This window comes from Benincasa hispida, chromosome 9 (assembly GCF_009727055.1).
Source record: "Benincasa hispida cultivar B227 chromosome 9, ASM972705v1, whole genome shotgun sequence".
Lineage (NCBI taxonomy): Eukaryota > Viridiplantae > Streptophyta > Magnoliopsida > Cucurbitales > Cucurbitaceae > Benincasa > Benincasa hispida.
Window position 1 is genome coordinate 57,426,881 of NC_052357.1, and position 22,928 is coordinate 57,449,808.

General features: G+C 35.3%; 1 protein-coding gene across 1 annotated transcript; it reads left to right on the top strand.

Moving 5' to 3' along the window:
- Positions 1-404: 404 nt before the first annotated feature.
- Positions 405-2,606, top strand: LOC120085423 (cytochrome P450 CYP82D47-like). The gene is made up of 2 exons (XM_039041384.1): positions 405-1,408; positions 1,819-2,606. Exons 1-2 carry the CDS (start codon positions 464-466, stop codon positions 2,440-2,442), a joined length of 1,569 nt encoding a protein of 522 aa, XP_038897312.1. The 5' UTR covers positions 405-463; the 3' UTR covers positions 2,443-2,606.
- Positions 2,607-22,928: the final 20,322 nt, after the last annotated feature.

The window sequence follows — 22,928 nt, forward strand, 5'->3', positions numbered from 1 at the left end:
TTTTTATTTGTGATTGAAGGAGATTATTATTGAAAGGACAATCCATCTATATCATACACTAAAAAAGGAAAAAAAGTTTAACAATATTTAAAATAATAATTAGTAGAATTTAGAATCCAATAAACAATCATTAATCAATTGATTGGTAAGATAACTAAATAAGGATATAAAAAAGAATAAATACAAATATAAATATTAGATTCAAAGTATTAATAGATATAAAATAATATAAGAAAATATAAATATAGTCAAATTTAAGTAATTTATGGGGTAGACTATATTATTACTATTTTATAGATTTATATAAAAGTAAATCTAATCTTTCGTATAATCACGGGCCAATTTTTAAGTCACACGAAAAGTTGTCCATTTAAGTTATTATTATTCCATTTCAACCCTATCTATAAAAAGGTAATACAGTGTTAATCTCAATACACAATCACCAATAGTTCCTCAAACCAAAATGAATCTTCCCCTTGCCGACATGTCCTCATCCAACCTTGCTCTACCTGCAATTATTTTCACCCTTCTCTTGATCATCCTCTATGCTCTCTTCAATTCATTTATCGGCGGTCGTCATAAGAGACTACCGCCCCAACCCGGCGGTGCTTGGCCGGTCATCGGCCACCTCCCTCTACTCACTGGAAAAGAACTCATTCACAATACCTTGGGGAAATTGGCAGACACTTATGGGCCAATCTTTATGCTAAGGTTAGGTACCAATAAAACCTTGGTTGTTAGTGGATGGGAAGTAGCAAAGGAGTGCTTTACTACCAACGACAAAATCTTTGCATCTCGCCCCAAATTTGCTGCTGCCGAGCTTCTTGGCTATAACTATGCCATGTTTGGGACTAGCCCATATGGTTCCCATTGGAGGCATGTTCGTAAAATAGTCATGCTCGAACTTCTCGCTAACCACCGTCTCGAGAAGTTGCAACACATCTCAAGATCAGAGGTTCAAAATTCCATTGAGAGGCTACATGAGTTGTGCAAATCAAATAAGAAAGCGCTAGTGGAGATGGAGACGTGGTTTGGAGATATAACATTGAACACCATATTTAGGATGGTGGTTGGAAAGCGATTTTCGACTGCTTTTGAAGGGAGTGGGGGGGAAGAGTACCAAAATGCGTTGAAAGGATTTTTTAATTTGTTTACAGCGTTTGTTCCGTCGGATTTATTTCCGTTTTTAAGATGGTTTGACTTTGGAGGATACAAGAAGACTATGAAGAAGACAGCAAAGGTCATGGACGAGATGCATGATAAATGGCTTAGAGAGCATCGAGAGAAGAGAAATTTTGATGGAGTAGGGAGTGAAGAGCAAGATCTCATGCACATCATGTTGTCTATAACCAAGGATGAGGATTTTTCCGGCTACGATGTCGATACGGTCATCAAATCTACTTGTTTGGTATGTACTAAATTTTGAACAAAAATACTCAAGTGCATCTAGAAATTCAACTCCAAATATAGTAGGTCACGACTTTCCTTTCAAAAAAAACTTGAGTTTCTTTTTTTCTCATGTGGTGGAAACTTGGGTTAGTTGTGACGTAGTTTGTGAGATTTCTTAATTGTCATGGGATTTAATGCGTGTTAGGTTTTACGATCTCTAGTACTTTATAGATCTCATCTGAAAATCAATTAACAATGAAAAGAGTAATTCATATTTCAGGTATTTCTATATCTTTGAGTATGAGATTTTCAACTGTAAGATCATCACTTATAATGAATTTTCCATACAAAAAAATATATTAAAAGGTTAGGTAAGTTCTTTAATTTTATTTAATGGCGTCAATTAAGATGACCGATAATTATGTGTAGGCTATGATATTGGGTGGATTTCACACCACCACGGTAGAAATGGTATGGGCTCTTTCACTACTCCTCAATAATGAAGAAGCACTCAAGAAAGTCCAATCTGAATTAGATGAACTAGTTGGGAGAGAAAGACAAGTGAGTGAGTCAGACATACATGATTTAATATATCTCCAAGCAGTTGTGAAGGAAACGTTGCGTCTATATCCTGCAGCACAACTCTCAGTTCCTCATGAATCTATAGAAGATTGTACAGTGGCTGGGTATCACATTCCAGCAGGCACACGATTGTGGGTGAATCTTTATAAACTCCAAAGCGATCCAAATGTTTGGGAGAGTCCCAGAGAATTTCGTCCAGAGAGGTTTTTGGCAATTGAAAAGAATTTTGATGTGAAAGGACAAAGTCCACAATTCATTCCATTCGGAGCTGGTAGAAGAATTTGTCCTGGAATTTCATTTGCCACCCAAGTTATGCAATTGTCACTTGCAAGACTGCTTCATGAATTTGAAATTAAACGACCATCTGAAGAGCCACTTAATATGGAAGAAAGCGTTGCGTTGAACATTACCAAGAAAATTCCACTTGAAGTTGTCTTAACTTCACGTCTTTCACCTCAAATTTATAAATGATTTCATGTTCAAGTAATAAAAAATTGTATATCACTAGTTTGGTTTGTAGTAAATGCATATAAAAGTTAGATCAGACCAACGGGTACTAGTTTTTTTTTAGTGCAATAATTTATGCATGTGGGTGGGAGTGGGTTTCAAACATTTTATATTTGGTCTGTTTTAACTAATTAAAATAACCCACTTTTTATATTTGGTCTGTTTTAACTAATTAAAATATACATGCTCTAATTAGCAATTAAAACGCACTGTGTTTTCATTCAAAATAAATTGCTAACGAACATGATTGATCATGTATTTATAAACATTGTGATGTTTTTGGATTATTTTTAAAAGTTTATTGGGCAAAAGAATATTTATTAGCTTTTTTTTTTCAAAATCTAAAATTTAAAAAAAAAAAAAATAAACAGTTACCAAATCTTATTTATTTCGTTGTTTTTTATAATATAGATGTGGTTTAGAGATTTTGTGATTTTGTTGTACCTATCATTTCTTGGTTCGAGGTATGATGAGAGTATTAAAAATGTGTTAATCCAATTGAGATATTTAGCACACCTCTAAACTTTTTCATCCGTTTATTATGTTTTATGTATTATATATATATATAATTCGAATTGTGTGGATTTGAGTCGTTTTCAAGACGATTTACTTGTCTGATTTGTTTCCTTATTAAATTAAATACAATATTATTTTATTTTTCATATGTATTAGATATACTAAGCAACAAATCACTATCCGTTCCATCTAATTTTCAAAATTTGGAAATAAATAATGATGATGATGTAAAAAATTATTTAATTTAAGTAATAACAAAGTAGAAATGTTTTAAAGTCATATAATAAGACAAGAATTTGTAATTAATTGGAAAGAAAAAAGAAAATCATATAATAGTACTATCTAGTCAAAAAAAAAAAAAAAAAACCACAAAATATTATAATTTTCAGAAGAAGAAACTAATTATTAAAATAGTACAGTATATGTATTATTATTCTTGAAGTTAAAGATACGATTTTCTTATTTCACACTTTCGTTAAAGATTTATTTAACCTTCTTCTTAAATCTAATGACTTGTTACTAACATTTAGCGTTTGAATGGCTTTGTTGGTGAATTTATAATTTAACCATCGTGACATTATAAACAATATTTAATTAAATTAATTAATAAAATAAAAGACAGAAAAAAAGGAATAGTACCAGAATTGAGGACAAGAATTGATGAGAGTAATTAGGATAAAAAAGTTTTTTAAAATAATAATAAACAATAAGATTTTAACATGAAAAATACTTTCTACATATGACTTTTCATAAATGTCTAAAAATTTGATTTATTATAGAGATTTTTGTTAAAATTGACAAATTTATTCTTCATCCAGATTTTTCATTAAATTGTTGACTTGTAAGTTTGAAATATTGATATTGACGAAAATATTAAGATCTTAATTTTACGAAAATTTCACTGAAATTATCAATAAAATATTGATATAAAATGGATATTTCCATAAAATTAAAAAAAAAATTTAATTAGTAAATAAGTATTTTACTATTTTCAAACAAACTAGGTATATTATATATATATATTATGACATTTTGATGATTATTCTTTATATTTTGTAAGTTTTTTTTTATGATATAATGAAAATATCGATTTACCGCTCATGTCGATGTCGAAATCCATGAAAATATAGAAATATCGACACTCCGACGAAAATTTAATATTATGCTTGTAAAGTAGAATCCCTCTTATGTGTACAACATTTAATAGGATTAGAGGTTTTATTTTTTTTTAATATTTCTAAATATTAGGAATATTTATAAGTGTTGATTTATTTGACGAAAACACATTATACATAGTTTCGCTTAACTAATTTCATCACCGATTATTCGTCGATCCATTTCCAATTTTTCTAGTAAATTTCCACCGTCGTCAATTTTAATTTTACATTTTGCAGTGAGGTTGTGAAAAATGGGCCATAATTGAATGACGTTCAATTGTGCACTTATAAAGTATTTTTCGAACAAACATTCAATTCACTTTCTAAGGTCATTTACTATTCTGTTTTTGAGTTTTTTTTTTTTTTTTTTCCATCATGTTTAAAGACATGTTCCTTAATATATGATCTATTTTGTTAAAAAAAAAAACCACATTTCTTGGCGTTTGCAATTTATATTTTAAAGACGTCAAGAAAATGTAAAAGAAGTCGAGGTTGGAGGATTTTTTTGGGTTTCTTTTTTCACGCTGACAAAATATTTAATATTTTAAAAATGTTAAGTTTAATCTATGTTTTATTGTCATATTTTAAATGTCAAGAGTTATTAAGTTAGTTTTGAGGTTTCATTTTTAGGCACTGAATTTTGCCTCTTCCTAAAATTTTAGTAAGAAATTCGGTATTTGATGTCGGTTGGAAAAAGATAAAAATGGATGTACAATGTTAGTTTCGTAAAAAAAAAAAAAAAAAAAAGATTTTTACTGTCGATTTATAAAGATATATTTAATGAGGTTACAATGTCGGTTTAGAACTGACATTGTAGCTACCCATTTATTCTTTTTCCCTTTAATAAAAATCCTCAGTTTCATTTCTCTACCTTTCTTCTCTTTTTTTGTCACAAAAATACCTCTCCCTCAAAAACCTCTCGTCGCTGTTGCCTTCACCATCTCTCGTTGCCATTGTCAATCCCTTAGATTTAGGCGTCATGCATATCCATTCATCATTGTCAGCATTAACAGTGCCATCATGCAGATTCATTGGTCACATAGTTAGATCTGTCGGTTGCTAGTCAGATCCATTTGTTCGTGTCATGATTCAGCTCAATTCGCTAGGTCTGTTGCTCGTCGACATCGTGCATTTGCCAAATCAGGTCGTCGGCATCGTAATTCAACTCCATTCGCCAGGTTTGCCATCCGTTCATGATATTCGCTATTCTTCTAACCCGATCTCAACTTAGATCTGTTCCAATCTTCGAGCTCTGAGATAGATCCATTCAAAGCTCTGATTTGTTTTCAATATCTTCAAGGTCCATTTACAACAATATCATTATCGCTTGTGGGTTGAGTGGAGCTCTTCACGAAATTGTGTGGGTTGTTTGAGTTATTTGTTTGCTCCAAAGGTGAAATTTTCTTTTGATATTTATTTTCAATGTAGGAATTTAAAGTTATTTCATTCCTATTGTTTTTACCAATGATTAAGGTTATAAGATTTTGAAATGTTAGAAATAAAAATTAGTTCAAGAATATGGTCTTGTTTGATAGTCTTGCTTTGTTCTTTTTGCTTGGTGGTCCATGTGTATATTGAACTTTTTCTTGGATTATATTTTAGTCTTGAATCTTTTATTTGTATTCCTCTTTCGAGTTTTTCTCAAAATGTAATATAAACAAATTTAGATCTTTTTGTTAATTATGGTTCATAAGATTTTGAAGTGTTGAAATAAAAATTAGTTAAAAAATATAGGCTTATTTGATGGTCTTGCTATCATCTTTTTGTTTGGTCGTTAATGTGCTTATAGAACATTTTCTTGGATTATATTTTAGTCTTGAGCATTTTATTTGTGTTCTTCTTTTGAGTTTGTCTCAAATTTTCACATAAATAAGTTCAAGTCTTGTTGTTGATTATGATTCATAAGATTTTGAAAAGTTGAAATGAAAATCAGACTTGTTTGATGGTCTTGCTATCATCTTTTCGTTTGGTGGTTGATGCGATTATACAATATAAGAATTTTGGGCTTTTATGTCGGTTGGAAAAAGTGAAACTGGATGTATTATTATTTTTTTTTTTATAAAAAAAGCAGATCTTTAATGTCGGTTTTTATAGGCTACAATGTTGGTTTAAAATTAACATTAAAGATCCCCATTTTTTTTTAACTTTAGTGAAAAATATCTCACTTTCATTTTACTACCTTTCTTCTCTCTCCTTTCTCACTTCTCTCTTACAAACCCTCTTTTCCCCTTGACTATACCAATCATCACCAACGTTGGCGTTGGTCCAGTTGTTTTCGTCGTCTGCGTTATTCCAGTCGCTGTCATCGTCGCGTCGCTCAAGTTTTTTCGGCCATGCAGATCGTGTGTTTTTCACGTGTCATTCATGGGTTGTCGTCGTCGGTGTTACAAGCTCAGTCCTGTTGGGTAAGACATCCGGTCGTCAGATCTGGTCGACCAACTCCGTTGTGGGGTTCAATGGAGTTCAGCTCGTCATGGAGGTGGGTTGCTGACATCAAATCTGTAGATTTAGTCATGGGCTTTTCCGATCCGGTCGTCTATTTTCCTGATCTACTCGTGAGACATGGGTCTTTCGATCTGATCGTTAGCATGGTGATTGACCTTTGTTCGCAACGTCCGACACTCACCGATGTTGTGCATTCGCTAGATCCATCGGTTTTAGCTTAGATCTGTTCCAATCTTCAAGCTCTGTTTCAGATCTTTTAAGCATGTGGGTTTTTTGAGTTGTTTGCTTGGAAAGGTAAAATTTTCTTTTCATATGTATTCTCAATTTAGTAATTTAAAGTTCTTTCATTCATTTTATTTTTATTCTAATAATTAAGCTTCTTAAAATTTTGAAATGTTGGAATTAAATTAGTTCAAGAATATATATTTGGTTTGTAGTCTCACTTGGTATAGTTCAAGTGTATATGAAGACCATTTTTTTCCCAATTATATATAGACTAATTTGGTCTAACTTGGTTGATTAAGCTTGCTTGGTGTGATTCAAATATTCTTTCATTCATTTTATTTTTATTCCAATGATTAAGTTTGTTGAAATTTTGAAATATTAGAATGAAATTAGTTCAAGAATATATACTTGGTTGATAGTCTTTCTTGGTGTGGTACAAGTGTATATTAGAACAATTTTTTAAAATTATATTTTAGCTTTTAGTATTTTATTTGTGTTATTCTTTTGAGTTTATCTTAAAATTTACTGTAAACTAATCTAGGTATTGTGGTTGATTATGGTTCATAAGATTTTAAAGTATTGAGATGAAAATTAGTTCATGAATATGAACATGTTTGATGGTCTTGCTATCATCTTTTTGTTTGGTGGCTAATGTGTTTATAGAAGATTTTCTTATGGTTCATAAAATTTTAAAGTGTTGAGATGAAAATTAGATCATGAATATGAACTTGTTCGATGGTCTTGCTATCATCTTTTTGTTGGTGGCTAATGTGTTTATAGAACATTTTCTTGGGTAATATTTTAGTCTTGATTTTTTTTTGTGTGTGTTTTTTTATAACCAAGTTTTAGTTCTTATTGTTGATTATGGTTAAGTTTACAAACTTAAGATTACATAATTTTTCCTTGTTATTGTTTGTCTTTTTTGTAGATTAAGTCCATATTTTACAATCATGGATAAGTCATGGATGAAAATGAATAGAATGTCAACTGAGTATGGTTTAGGGGTTTAGATGTTTATTAAAAATGGTTTACAACATTCAAGTATGCCAAATGTCATGAGTTGTCCATGTTTGAAGTGTGTGAATGCAAAGACTCTAAATGTGAACACAATAAGAGATCACTTATTTTTTTAATGGTATAGATCAAAGTTATTAGACATTGATTTTTCATGGTGAATCATTACCGAATAAGAGAAACAATGAAAATGTCTTAACTAGCAAAGAGACTATACACAACTATTTTAATGAAAAATTCGATCATTTTAAAGCATTACTAGATGATGCAAAAAAACCATTGTACCCAAATTGTAAAACTTTTACGAAAATATTTACATTGGTAAAGTTATATAATTGGAAAGCTAAATTTGCATGGAGCAATAATAGTTTCACTGAGTTGTTGAAATTAATTCATGACATATTACTGAGTCCTAATGAAATTCCAACTTCTACTTATGAAGCAAAAAATATTTTGGGTACTCTTGAAATGAAGTACGAGATGATTCATGCATGTAGCAATGATTGTTGCTTGTTTAGAAAAGAACTCTTTGATGCAAATGTATGCCCCGTTTGTGGTACTTCAAGGTGGAAGATTAAAAAATTTAATGAAAAGGACTAAGAATATCCTAGCAAAAGTCCTATGATATTCCTCCCGAATTCCAAGATTTGAAAGAATGTTTCAAAGCAAGGAAACATCGTCCATTGATGTGGCATGCCAAAAGAAGAAGAAGAAGAAGAAGAAGAAGAAGAAGAAGAAGAAGAAGAAGAAGAAGAAAGAAACAAATAGTTCACTACAACATCCCAAAGATGCACTATCATGGAAAAAAGTAGACAATTTGTGGCTAGAGTTTGGGTCAGAACCTAAAAATCTTCATCTTGCTCTTTCCACTGATGGGGTAAATCCACATAGAGATCTTAGTAGTAGATATAGTTGTTGGCCAGTGATGTTAGTGACGTACAATCTACCACCATGGTTGTGCATGAAGCAAAATTCTTTTATGTTGACTGAATTAATATCTGGTCTTAAACAACTGGAAAATGACATAGATATTTATTTAGCTCCATAACCATTAAGTAGGGAAGAAATTCTTGCAGAAACAAGTAAGTATCAGTATTCATTTGGTAAGAAAACTATCAAGGAAAAGAATAGTGGAGATAGCCCTTCAACTTATTCGAAGAAAAAATCTATTCTTTTTTAGTTAGAATATTGGAAGTGTCTTTACGTGCAACATTGTTTAGATGTGATACACATTGAAAAGAATGTGTGTGCAAATCTTATCGACATTGCTTGAAATTCATGATAAAATGAAGGATGGAACAAAAACTTGATCAGATTTGGTGAAGTTGAACATTAAATCAGAGTTAGCCCCTCAAGTGGGAGAGAAAAAAGTCTTTTTAACTCCAGCATATTATACATTAGCACGAGCTGAGAAATTGAACTTTTGTAAGATACTATCAGAAATTAAAGTACCTTAAGGCTATTCATCGAACATTCAAAGTTTAGTGTCGCTCATAGATTTGAAACTTTATGGACTTAAGTCACATGACCATCACGTTCTTATTCAACAATTATTACCTATAGCCATTCATGATATTTTACCCAAACATGTAAGACTTGTAATTACTTGCCTATACTTCTTCTTTAATGCTATATGTTGCAAGGCGATCGATTCATCTCAGTTAAAAGATATGCAAGAGGATATAGTTGTCACTCTGTGCCTCTTAGAGAAGTATTTTACATCATCATTCTTCACAATAATGGTACACCTTGTAGTGTATCTCATAAGAGAAGTTGAGTTTTGTTGACCTATTTATTTGAGGTGGATGTATCATTCCAAATGATAAATGAAAGTGTTGACAACTTATGTACAATATAGAAATCGACCAAAAGGATGTGTTCAAGAAAATTATATTGTCGGGGAGACTATAGAGTTTTGTTCTGAATTTATATATGGAGTCAATTCTATTGGGCTAAACTCATCAATAAGGAAAGAAAACTCAAACATTGATAGAGCATTGTCAGCTGCTTCTTATATCAGACCGAGTAAGGATAAGTTGGATCAAGCTCATCTTTATGTCATTCAAAATGTAAATGATGTGCTTCCTTACATCGAGTATATAGATCTCCATCTTATTCTCATTTTAGGTTAGTTAATTATTCAATAATCTACTAACTTTGTCATTTATAATAGGCAACATATTGATATTTTATCTAAGCTCAATTCTGGTAAAGGAAAAAGTAGAAAGTGGCTTTGAGAATAGCATAATCACACATTCTGTCGATGGTTGTCCACACGGGTAATCTCTAGAGCCCTACTATTTGATGTGTAATTAAATGTTAAGTACTTAACTGTTATAAAATATATCATAGGTTGCACTAGCTCTCGAAGTACCCAAAAATTCCATATTGCCTTTTCTAAAATGGATAGCTAATGGACCTTGTCCAACTGTGGCAAGATATTAAGGTTATGTAGAACCCACACCTTACTTTCCCTTTGTAATTATGTTTATTGTTTGACTTAAGCAAAGTGATGGGCTTAAATATTTAAGTTAGATTGGATTTGTTCGTCTTGAGGTAAAGGATAATTTTGAAGAAGGAAAATGTTTAAGTATGGAAACTTAGCTCTTGGATACTTATTAATCTTGCCTTACAAAGAGAATTTCTGGCTAAGTGTTGGTCATGATGAGGGGTGACTGAGTATCAAGTGAGCATAAGGCAGACATCGAGTAAATGTTGTCCAGCGTCGAGTATAAGCGATCGAGGAAGGGTCGAGCATCGAGTGTAAGTAAGGAAGGGTCGCACATCGGGTACGAGTGATCGAGTAAGGAACGTACATCGAGGCATCGGGTATCCAATTGAGTATCGAGTCCTTCCCATCGAGTATTCAACAGAGAACCATTGAATTTTCCATCGAGTAATGTGTTGGGATTGATGTCTTAATTCTCCCGGAGTCGTAGTTTGTAATTTGTACACATTGTTATGAATAAAATAGAAGTTATTTTATCTGGCATTTACTCATATACAATAAACAAAGCTCCATGGTTATTGTATGTAAATTTAAGCATGTATATGAGATATACAAGTAGATCATGCCTTAAGTGATAACCTAAATAGATATGTAGTATACAGATTAAGGAGGGATACCTGATCCTAGTGACACTACAGATACGACCCACTTTGTAGAGGTTTGCAAGTGTTGTGAACTACTACAGATGGTAGATCCTGACCATTCATATGGAGACATGCGTGCGGGGGTGTCTTTACAAAGAGTTTGTATAAGACCAGACCACAAGATGACTAGTCTCTGTATATAACACCATTGATACTAGAGACTTACATCTCACCTAAGCGACCATAGGTGACATGACCTTAATCCTGAGTGTTTTGGGAACTCTTGCCTTTGAGGGCGGTCCTTTGATTAGTATGGGTGAGAGTGGTCAGATTGCCAACTCAACATGCCTATCTTTTTGGGGATTTGTCTACTTTGGGAGCTGGGAACTCACTTACACAAGATGAAATTCACTCCTTCCCTGAAGCAAGGGTAAGTAGATAGATTGCTCCCTTAAGGGCTGATTCCGGATCTTGAACATAGTGGCCAGAACATCTCTTTGGAAGAGTTCATTAGAAAGATCAGTGGTACTTAAAGAGTTAGATGTAACTATAGAGACATAACAGTTGTTGGCCCAACTATACTCACGAGCGATCTGTGAAGGGTTATCGCACTGTTGATTAGTTAATATAGACACAAAATATATCTGTAGTAAGGAGAGTTCAGCTATCGGTCTTTAATGGAGTGCCTGGCAGTTAACAGATGGTGGATCCTGTGACTAAAAAGTTTAGTCAGTTATTCCCCTACCGTTGGAGCTTCGAGATACAAGTCCATAAGGTCCCCTTGGTAGCTCAATGGATTCAAGTTGAGAATCAGTTCTTGGTGTTGATTTGAAATGTTCAAATTGACAAGAGGAAATTCAATTATATATGATATGATCGGTGTGATGTATGAGATACATCAAGTGGATGATTAATATACATGAGATTTACATTAAATGCCATGAAATAGAAAAAGAACTATGGTTATATGTTTCATGAGATGAAATATTAAAACTATAGGTTATAAATATAATATGATAAGTTGGTTATCATATATATTTATGGTAACATTAATTATTGGATAATTATATCTTTTTCTTTAATAACCAATTGAGTAAGAGATTATTGGTAGTTTCATGGTAACCGTGAGATAAAAGGAAAAATATTTTCCTAAATTTAGTAGTTGTTGGAAAGAGATTTTCTATTCTTAGAAAGACTCACGAAAAGGTTGTCAAGTGAAAAGGATTCACTAAACGATAGCTGAAGAGAGACTAAACGATCGTGCAGTGACACTACACGATAGTTCACTCAGCTGGCCATTAGCTAAACGATCGCATAGCATTTGTTAAACGATTGGGCATCGTCTATACGATAGACCTTTGTCATCTCCCACTTGCTCAATCTTTTACACGATTGTTCTTCCTCGGTCTCTTCCTCTAACCAAGTCCACATAGAGCCCACACTTCTGGATTTTCACACCGAGAATACGAAAGTAGTCATTGTGGTGGTGTTGTACTCAACTCGACATAGTCGAGGTTTTTGGAGGCCATTTGTTGTGTTCGGGGTGTTTGTGTAGTGGTGGCTGTTTGATTGTGTTGTGTTGCGATCGCTGTATTCGAGCGTTCGTGTGTTGCAGTCTTGGAGATTGAACGAGTGTTCATGATCGAGAGTGTTTAAAGATGAGTCTTCAAAGATATGTCATGTTATCAGGATCTCTTATGAAAAACATGTTGTAATTGTTGGGATTGGTGTCCTAATTCTCCCGGAGTCTCGTTGTTTTGTAAATATACACATTGTTTACTGAATAAAATAAATGTTATTTAATTCTTGCATTTACTCATATCTAATAAACAAAGCTCCTTGGTTATCTTATGTAAACTTAAGCATGTATATATGATATATAAGTGGATCATGTCTTAAGTGATAACCTAAATAGGTCTGTAGTATAAGGATTAAGGTGGGATACCTGATTCTGGTGACACTACGGATACAGCCTGCTTTGTAGAGGTTTGTAAGTGTTGTAAACTACTATAGATGGTAGATTCTGACCATTTATGTGGAGACGTGGAGTGGGGGTGTCTTATACAAAGAGTTTGTATAAGATCTGGACTACGAAATGACTAGACTCTGTATATAACGTCGTTGATACAAGAGACTTGCATCTCACATAAACGACCATAGGTGACACGACCTCAATTCTTAGTGTTTTGGGAACTCCTGCCTTTGAGGGCGATCCTTTGATTAGTATAGGTAACAGTGGCCGGATTGCCAACTCAATATGCCTACCTTTTTGGGAACTTGTCTGATCTGGGAGCTGGGAACTCAATCCACAAGATGGAATTCACTCCTTTCCCGAAGCAGGGATAAGTAGAGAAATTTCTCCCTTAAGAGTTGATTCCGGGGCTTAAACATAGTGGCCACAACTTCTCTTTGGAAGAGAAGACTCAGTCATAGTAGGACTACGACTTATGTTCATTAGAGGGATCGGTGGTACTTAAGGAGACAGATATAACTACAGGGGCATAACGGTTACTGGCCCAGCTGTACGTATGAGCAATCTTTGAAGGGTTTTCGCACTGCTGATTGGTTAAGATGGACACATAATATATCTATAGTAAGGAGAGTTTAGCTGTCGGTCTATAGTAGACTGCCTGATAGTTAACGGATGGTGGATTCCGTGACTAAAGAGTTTAGTCAGCTATCCACATACCGTTGGAGCTTCGGAGCTACAGGTCCATAAGGTCCCCTTGGTAGCTTGGATTCAATTGAGGATCAATTTTTGGTGTTGATTTGAAATGTTCAAATTGACAAGAGGTATTCTAATTATATATGATATAATCGGTATGATGTATAAGATACATCTAGTGGAGGATTGATGTAAATGAGATTTACATTAAGTACCATGGAATAGAAAAAGAACTATGGTTGTTTCATGAGATGAAATATTAAAACTATAGGTATAAATATAGTATGATAAGTTGGTTATCATTTATATTTATAATAATATTAATTATTGGATAATTAATACTTTTTCTTTTAAATAACCAAAGTAATGGGTGGTTATTAGATCATAGTAACCGTGAGTTTAAAAGGAAAATGGTTTTCCTATTTTGAAAAGAGATTTTTTACACAAGGTTGAAAAGGTTTTTGAGTTTTCTCTTGCGAAAAAGAAACTCACGTAGTCGATAAGTAAATTTGGATTTACTAAGCGACGGTTGGGCGAGCTAAACGATCTTGCAAAGTAGAGTTAAACGATCGTGCAGTATTTACTAAACGATCGCATAGCTTTGCTAGACGATCGTTGGGCCAAGGTTAACGATTGTGTAGAGTCTGTAGGCGACAGACTGAGCTAAACGATAGACTAAACGATCGCATAGCTTTTGCTAGACGATCGCATAGCTTTATCTAAACGCTGTCTCTTATACACATCTAGATGTGTATAAGAGACAGGTGTAGAGTCTGTAGGCGACAGACTGAGCTAAACGATAGACTAAACGATCGCATAGCTTTTGCTAGACGATCGCATAGCTTTATCTAAACGATTGGGCATTGATCTATATGACAGGTCTCCGCCATCTCCCACTTGCCCAGTCGTGTACGCGATTGTTGTTTCCTCCGTTCGTCTACCTCATACCAAGTTTGAACAGAGCCCACCCTCTAGATTCTCACATCGAGAATAGCAAGGTAGCTTTGTTGGTGGTGTCAGACTCAACTCAACACTATCGATTGTTTCTAGAGGCCGTTCGTGGTGTTGTGGTGACCATTCATGTTGCAGAGGAGTTCGTGACTGAGGATATCATTGAGGACGAGCGCAAAGTGTTCGTGCAATGTTCGTGCTGTGTTGCGGTCGTGTAGATTGACCGCTCGTGGTTACGGTTGTTCGATCAGAGTTGCGCAACGGAGCGTGGAGATGCTTTTGCCATTGTTTGTACAGCTTTCCCTTTGTGCATTTGAGACTTTCATGCTGTAATTTCTGTATGATTTGCATAACTGTTTATGTTTTGAAGTCGACTGTAAATGTATGTTCATTCATGATTGTAATTTGGAATAGTCTTATTTCGTTGCTAATGGAAATCTCAGTTCTGATTTCCTTCAATTGGTATCAGAGCCAGGTTCTCTGATATTCCAAATTACAGATCTGAATTGAATGCATTTTTCAGTCGTGGTGGGTTTTTGCATTTGTGGTTAACCGTTTTCTACATTTGTGGATGAATTGATGAAAATTTCGGGTTTTAATCTGCCTTTCTGTTAAAGCTTTCGGTATTATAAAGTGTTAATTGTAAGGGCCCCTGTGTTTTTGTGCGAAATTAACTTTGCAATCAAGTCTGTAATTCGAAAAGTTTGAGTTCGTCAAGTCGTTCATGATGAAGCTTTGGCGCATGGCGATGAAGTTCTCAATGAAGAAGGAGACCAAGCGTTGGTCGGATCATGTAGCGTCAGGTAAACGATCGTTGGATTTAACTAAGCTATCGTTTAGATATTTTCTTTCTAAACAATCATGTAATATTTTCTAATCAATCATCTAGCTAATGTTAAATGATGGGGTAAATCGTTTACCATATCGCGTAGCGTTGGTTGCGCGATCGTGTAGGCGCTGGAGGTAGACGATCGTAGTGGGAGCATTCGATGCTCGTCGTTTAGTAGAAGGCGTGCGCTAGACGATCGTGTAGTTAGGAAGCTTCATTGCTTAGTTACTACCTATGCGATCACGTGTATGCGATACGGAAGTGCTAGCTTAGGCGATAGTGCTTCGCAGTATCATAGTCGCTTAAACAATCTTGGAAGGCAAGCATTGTGCGGAGCACGCTAAACAATTGTGTACTTCAGGCTTCATCCCTTTGTAAAGGTACACAATTGTGTAGTAATATCTAAACGATCGTTTGGATTTTTCTAGACGATCGTATAGTAAATGCTAAACGATCATTTAGCTCTAGGAGAAGTGCTGGTAAGCGATAGATCAAAGAGTTGTTTTATTGTGTAGACGATCGCGGGGTGCTTAGTACATGATGGTAGGAGAAGCGATGCTTTGCTGAGCGGTTCAAGACCCAGTTCGCCTGTTTGAACTGAAGACTCATTGTCTTTGTAATAGTTAGTTTTTCTTTTTGTGTTTTGAAGGCAATTTTATCCGGTTCATCAACTCTTATTGCTTATACATGTGATGTATGGTGCTTATATGTCAAAGTGTTTGTCATATAGTTAAAAACCCACCTTAGGTTGTGCAATTATTCATGCATCATGTATTATAAAATGTTATAATCTTGCATGAAGAAATTACTTGAAAGCATGCGCATGCATCATGAAATATAAAAGTTATATTTTGCATGCAGTGAGCATTATCATGCATCATCCTTTTATTGTAAATGTTATAGTCTAAGGGTGAATGGAAGCATGTTTTGCTCGTTTCATTGTTGTTTTGTATAAGTGTTATATAAAAGAAGTAGCAATGGATGGACAATGCATTGAGCATGGCACTGAGGTTGTTTATAATCGTTATGAATGTCTTGCATGTGTTAGCTTACCATTGTGGTTGTTTCCGTTTATAAGTGTTATAAAGGAAATTATACCTAAAATCAATAATTTAGAGTTGCATGCGGACTTAAGGTGAACTCAAGTTTTTAAAGGATTTTAAAATTGGATTGAGATAGACCTAAGTTCAAGTGGTTCTAAAGAGTTTATTAACCTAGATTAATCTTTTAAAATCGATTTAATAGGATTAAATTGGTTGGGATAAAAGATTAATTTTTTTTGTAAACCTATCTATAAGGGACCTTTTGTCTAAGGCGGGTTCTTAAGTTGACGGAAACGTATCACCCCTACCTGGGAACCTACTTAGAAAGATGAATTAGATAGATTTTCAACAAGCATGCAACAATTTGGTCAAAGACTCCGTTAAAGAGTTTAATGGATGATGATCAAAAGTTGTTTCACTATCCAAGGTAAAAGTTACTCTTGGGAAATCCTAAAAAATCACTTAGTTAAAATCCTTAGCCGTGTTTTTTCTAAGTAAGCTAACCCTAGGTTATAAAATAATCAATGGGAGAAAGAGGCGTATCAGATATGTCTATGATTCCACTCATGTTTCTCCCTACATGTTCACACCGTGAGATTCATGCTTGGCCTGGAGATGCCCAGGATGCATCCCCTTTCGGATGGTGTTTGCATGAGTCAATATCAAGGTGGACGGAGAGAGTATTTATAGTAAGTGGGTGAAGGGTGTGTGTCAACACGTCCTGTGGTCTCTGTCTTGGTTCACACCGTGAGATCATTCAGTACGCCCTTGTGTTGCCTTCGAAGCGACCCCCTTCGGATGGGTTTTATGCAGTTAGTTAATATCAAAGTGAACTCCATAAATGGATAGGGTCGCTTTAGGTTTTTCCCTTCGGATTGGCCTTTTGGGACGAACCTCTAGGGCTTAAAATGGCGGGTCACACTTACCAAAGATTGTTAAGTAAGTTAATGATCTCTTGGCCAAATCAATGATGGCTTGTTGTTATAGGAACAAGAGTTGTTCTGGTATTAATGACTAGTTGAGAACTTCTCAATTTAGAGGAGTGATAACTGACCTCCCTTCTACGGCTTTTGTCCTAAACCTTTGAAGCATCATTACGAAATTAGATGTCACACGAGGTTCATGTTAGTTTTGCTAAAACCTTATTGGATGTTGTTTTGTTTTACAACAGGTATTTGCTTAAAACCTAATGTAGGTCAATATGTTTTTATTTTCAGCAACTCGTTAGTATTTTTGTCTAAAGTTTTTAAAAATGACCGATTACTTATAGTGGAAAGAATCGTATGAAACAAATTTTATGGCAAACGACCTCCATCCCACTACTCTTCAAAAGAGGAGACAAGAAAGTAAATATGATTTATTGGTCTTGGAGACATGTCTGGTAAAGAATGATGATTCTGCTTGGATCCTTGATTCGGGTGCTACCAATTATGTCAGTTCCTCTTACCAAGGATTCAGTTCCTGGCAAACGTTGTCATAGGGAGAGACGACTCTTCGAGTCAATACTGGTGAGGCTGTTTCAGCTGTTGCTGTAGGCAGGCTGAAGTTATTTGTTGACAAGAAACGTTATCTGTTACTGGATAATATTTTTGTAATTTCTCATATTAAAAGGAACTTAATCTCGGTTTCTTGTCTCATTGAACAAGGCTATACCATCTCCTTTTATGAGAATAAAGTGTTTATTTTCAAGAATGACATGGAGATTGATTATAGTTCAGTGGAAAATAAGTTATATGTACAAAGGCCATTAGTCATAAAAGCCTTGTTTAATACTGAAATGTTCAGTACGGCAACAATAGCTAAAAGACCAAAGGTTTCTCCAAAGGAAAACGCCCATCTTTGGCATCTAAGATTAGGTCAAATCAACCTCAATAGGATTGAGAAGTTGGTGAAAAGTGGACTTCTAAAGAGTTTAGAAGAAAACTCCTTGCCGGTATGTGAATCATGCCTCGAAGGTAAGATGACCAAATGACCTTTTACTGGAAAAGGTTACAGAGCCAGGAAAGCCTTGGAGCTTGTGCATTCAGACCTCTGTGGTCTGATGAATGTTAGAGCTCGAGGTGGGTATGAATATCTCATCTCTTTCATAGATGATTATTAAGGTTTGTGGATCTCTTCCTAATGCAATGTAAGTCTGAAGCCCTTGACAAGTTTAAGGAGTATAAGGCTGAAGTTGAAAACTTGTTAGGTAAGAAGATACAAACAATCGTGGCAGAGAGTATATGAACCTCCAATTCCAGAACTATATGATAGAACATGGGATTGCATCCCAACTCTCGGCCCCTGGTACACCTCAGCAAAATAGTGTATCAGAAAGGAGAAATAAGACCTTGTTGCACATGGTTCGGTCTATGATGAGTTTTGCTCAACTTCTAGACTTGTTTTGGGGTGATGCAGTGCAGACTACATGTTATGTCCTGAACAACGTTCCCTCGAAAAGTGTTTCTGAAACACCTTTTGAGTTATGAAGAGGTCGTAAATGTAGTTTACGCCACTTCAGGATTTGGGGCTGTCCGGCACATGTGCTAGCGACTAACCCAAAGAAGTTGAAATCGTGTTCGAAGGTTTGCCTCTTTGTAGGCTACCTCAAGGAAACGAGAGGAGGATACTTCTATGATCCGAGTGAGAACAAAGTGTTTATTTCCACTAATGCTATCTTCTTGGAAGAAGATCACATGCAGGATCATAAGCAACGAAGTAAGCTCGTTTTATATGAGATCTCAAGTGATACTGAGACTGCTAAGGGTTCAACAAGAGTTGTTGAATAGACCAATAGATCAACAAAAGTTGTTGAGGTCGGGACGTCTAGTCAACCAGCTCAAGAGTTGAGACTACCTCATTACAAATGTTGTTGAGGTCGGGATCGCTACATTGGTTTGACTGAAGCCCAAAACATCATTACAAATGATTGGGTCGAGGATCCGTTGTCTTTTAAGAAAGCAATAGAGGATGTTGATCATTGGACGACGATCAAGATGATCCTCAAGTATCTCCAGAGAACGAGGGTCTACGTGCTTGTGTATGGAGCTAAGGATTTGATCCTTACGGGATACAACGTTGCTAATCCCTTTACAAAGGCCCTCACGGCTAAAGTGTTCGAGGGTCACCTAGATAGTTTGGGTATGTGGGAGATGCGACATCTTGTCTAGGGCAAGTGGGAGATGATGTTGGGGTTATGCCCTAGTTTATTGTATATTGTATGTTTTTATATTGTATTGTACATTAGTCTCCCGAGTCATTAGGATAAGTGGGAGATTGTTGAGATTGGTGTCCTAATTCTTCCGGAGTCTCGTTGTTTTGTAAAGATACACATTGTTCAATGAATAAAATAAATGTTATTTAATTCTGGCATTTACTCGTATCCAATAAACAAAGCTCCTTGGTTATCATATGTAAACTTAAGCATGTATATATGATATACAAGTGATCATGCCTTAAGTGATAACCTAAATAGGTCTGTAGTATAAGGATTAAGGTGGGATACCTGATTCTGGTGACACTACGAATACAACCCGCTTTGTAGAGGTTTGTAAGTGTTATAAACTACTACAGATGGTAGATCCTGACCATTTATGTGGAGACGTAGAGTGGGGGTGTCCTATACAAAGAGTTTGTATAAGATCTGGACCACGAGATGACTAGACTCTGTATATAACATCGTTGATACAAGAGACTTGCATCTCACATAAACGACCATAGGTGACACGACCTCAATCCTTAGTGTTTTGGGAACTCCTACCTTTGAGGGTGATCTTTTGATTAGTATAGGTAACAGTGGCCGGATTGCAAACTCAACATGCCTACCTTTTTGAGAACTTGTCTGATCTGGGAGCTGTGAACTCAATCCACAAGATGGAATTCACTCCTTTCCCGAAGCAGGGATAAGTAGAGAAATTTCTCCCTTAAGGGCTGATTCCGGGGCTTAAACATAGTGGCCACAGCTTCTCTTTGGAAAAGAAGACTCAATCATAGTAGGACTACGACTTATGTTCATTAGAGGGATCAGTGGTACTTAAGGGGGCTAGCCCAGCTGTACGTACGAGCAATCTGTGAAGGGTTGTCGCATTGCTGATTGGTTAAGATGGACACATAATATATCTATACTAAGGAGAGTTCAACTGTCGGTCTATAATGGACTGCCTGACAGTTAACGAATGGTGGATTCGTGACTAAAGAGTTTAGTCAGCTATCCACGTACTGTTGAAGCTTCGGAGCTACAGGTCCATAAGGTCCCCTTGGTAGCTTGGATTCAGTTGAGGATCAGTTCTTGGTGTTGATTTGAAATATTCAAATTTACAAGAGGTATTTTCATTATATATGATATAATCAGTATGATGTATAAGATACATCTAGTGGAGGATTGATGTAAATGAGATTTACATTAAGTACCATGGAATAGAAAAAGAACTATAGTTGTTTCATGAGATGAAATATTAAAACTATAGGTTATAAATATACTATGATAAGTTGGTTATCATTTATATTTTTAATAATATTAATTATTGGATAATTAATACTTTTTCTTTTAAATAACCAAAGTAGTGGGTGGTTATTGGATCATGGTAACCGTGTGTTTGAAAGGAAAATGGTTTTCCTATTTTTAAAAGAGGTTTCTTACAAAAGGTTGAAAAGGTTTTTGAGTTTTCTCTTGTGAAAAAGAAACTCGCATAGTCGTCAAGTAAATTCGGATTTACTAAGCGACGACTGGGCGAGCTAAACGATCGTGCAAAGTAGAATAAACGATCGTGCGGTATTTACTAAATGATTGCATAGCTTTGCTAGACGATCGCTGGCCCAAGATAAATGATCGTGTAGAGTTTGTGGGTGACAGATCGAGCTAAACGATAGACTAAACGATCACATGGCTTTTGTTAGACGATTAGTCATCGATCTATATGATAGGTCTCTGCCAACTCCCACTTTCCCAGTCGTGTACGCGATTTTTGTTTCCTCCGTTCGTCTGCCTCATACCAAGTCCGAACAAAGCCCACCCTCTGGATTCTCACATCAAGAATACCAAGGTAGCCTTGTTGGTGGTGTCAGACTCAACTCGACACCGTTGATTGTTTCTGAAGGCCGTTTGTGGTGTTGTGGAGGCCGTTCATGTTGCGAAGGAGTTTGTGACTGAGGAGATCGTTGAGGAAGAACGCGAAGTGTTTGTGCTGTGTTTCGGTCGTGTAGATTGAGCGCTCATGGTTGCGGTTGTTCGATCAGAGTTGTGCAACGGAGCGTGGAGACACTTCTGCCATTATTTGTACAGTTTTCCCTTTGTGCATTTGAGACTTTCATACTGTATTTCCTATATGATTTGCATAACCGTTTATGTTTGAAGTCGACTGTAAATATATGTTCATTCATGATTGTAATTTGGAATAGTCTTGTTTTGCTGCTCATGGAAATCTCAGTTCCGATTTCCTTCATTAATTTCATATGTTGCATGAACAGTTAGTTTCTGTTTGTGTGCTTTAATTGTTTGTGTTCAAATACGAATGGAATTTTGAATTATCATTCCATTGCTCATGGAAATCCTCATGTCTGATTTCCTTCATAATGGCCCTTCTCCAGCGAGTTTTTCCAGCGGCGATCGAGTTTGCTTGAAACGTTCAGTTTTAAACTTCTCTTTTAGTTATCCACATAGATGACTTAATCTCGGCCCTTAATCTCCACTAGTGAGTGAGGTGGCTTAAGAGATTTCATGTAAAAGGGTTGGATTGTAGTATAAAAAGGGAAGAGAACTTCAAGAGCTTGTTTAGTACGATTTTCTCGAGTAAACCAGTCGAACTTAGTACCGTTGGAAGCCTTGTGAGTTTAGTTTTTGGAATCGAGCCTTTGGAAGGGAGTTCTTGCCAGAAAGAGGGTTAGAGAAGGAACGAAGATTCGAATGTTCATTTTAGGGCATTTTCGAGCACTCGATGAAGAATCATAGATCTAAACTGTTACGATAGAAAATGAAGATGGTGTTTTGTTATGCTATGTATTGCTTATGAACACTACTAATGGATGAATGTACTACAAGCTCATGTTACCATAAACATGATGACTAAAGATTTGAATGATTATCTTTATCTATTGCTCTAATGAATGAATGAATGATGCTCTAAATGCACTCAAGTTCTTTGCGATAAAGACATTTTATGCGATACTACGTTATAAGTGTATGTGTTGATAATGATATGCTCGTAGTATGCGGTGAAGTAGTGTGTGTCACAAGTTTCCTTATGCTGAAACCAAGTATAATTCCAATGCAAGTTTCTCATAATGATTCGAGGTCGAACACGGGGATTTTTGTTGTTAAATGCGATACTTATGTGATACATGCAACCGATTACAATAATGAATAAAGAATGTTGGTTTGTACAGAAATATAAATTGCGCTGAAGTAAAAATGTGTTGGCAAAGTAAATTCCTAAACTACTATGATACATGATACATGATACAGAGGTCAAGGACTAGCTGTGAAGTTGTACAAAAGTATCGATGAATGCGATGGCAAGTCTTATGAATGAAGCAGA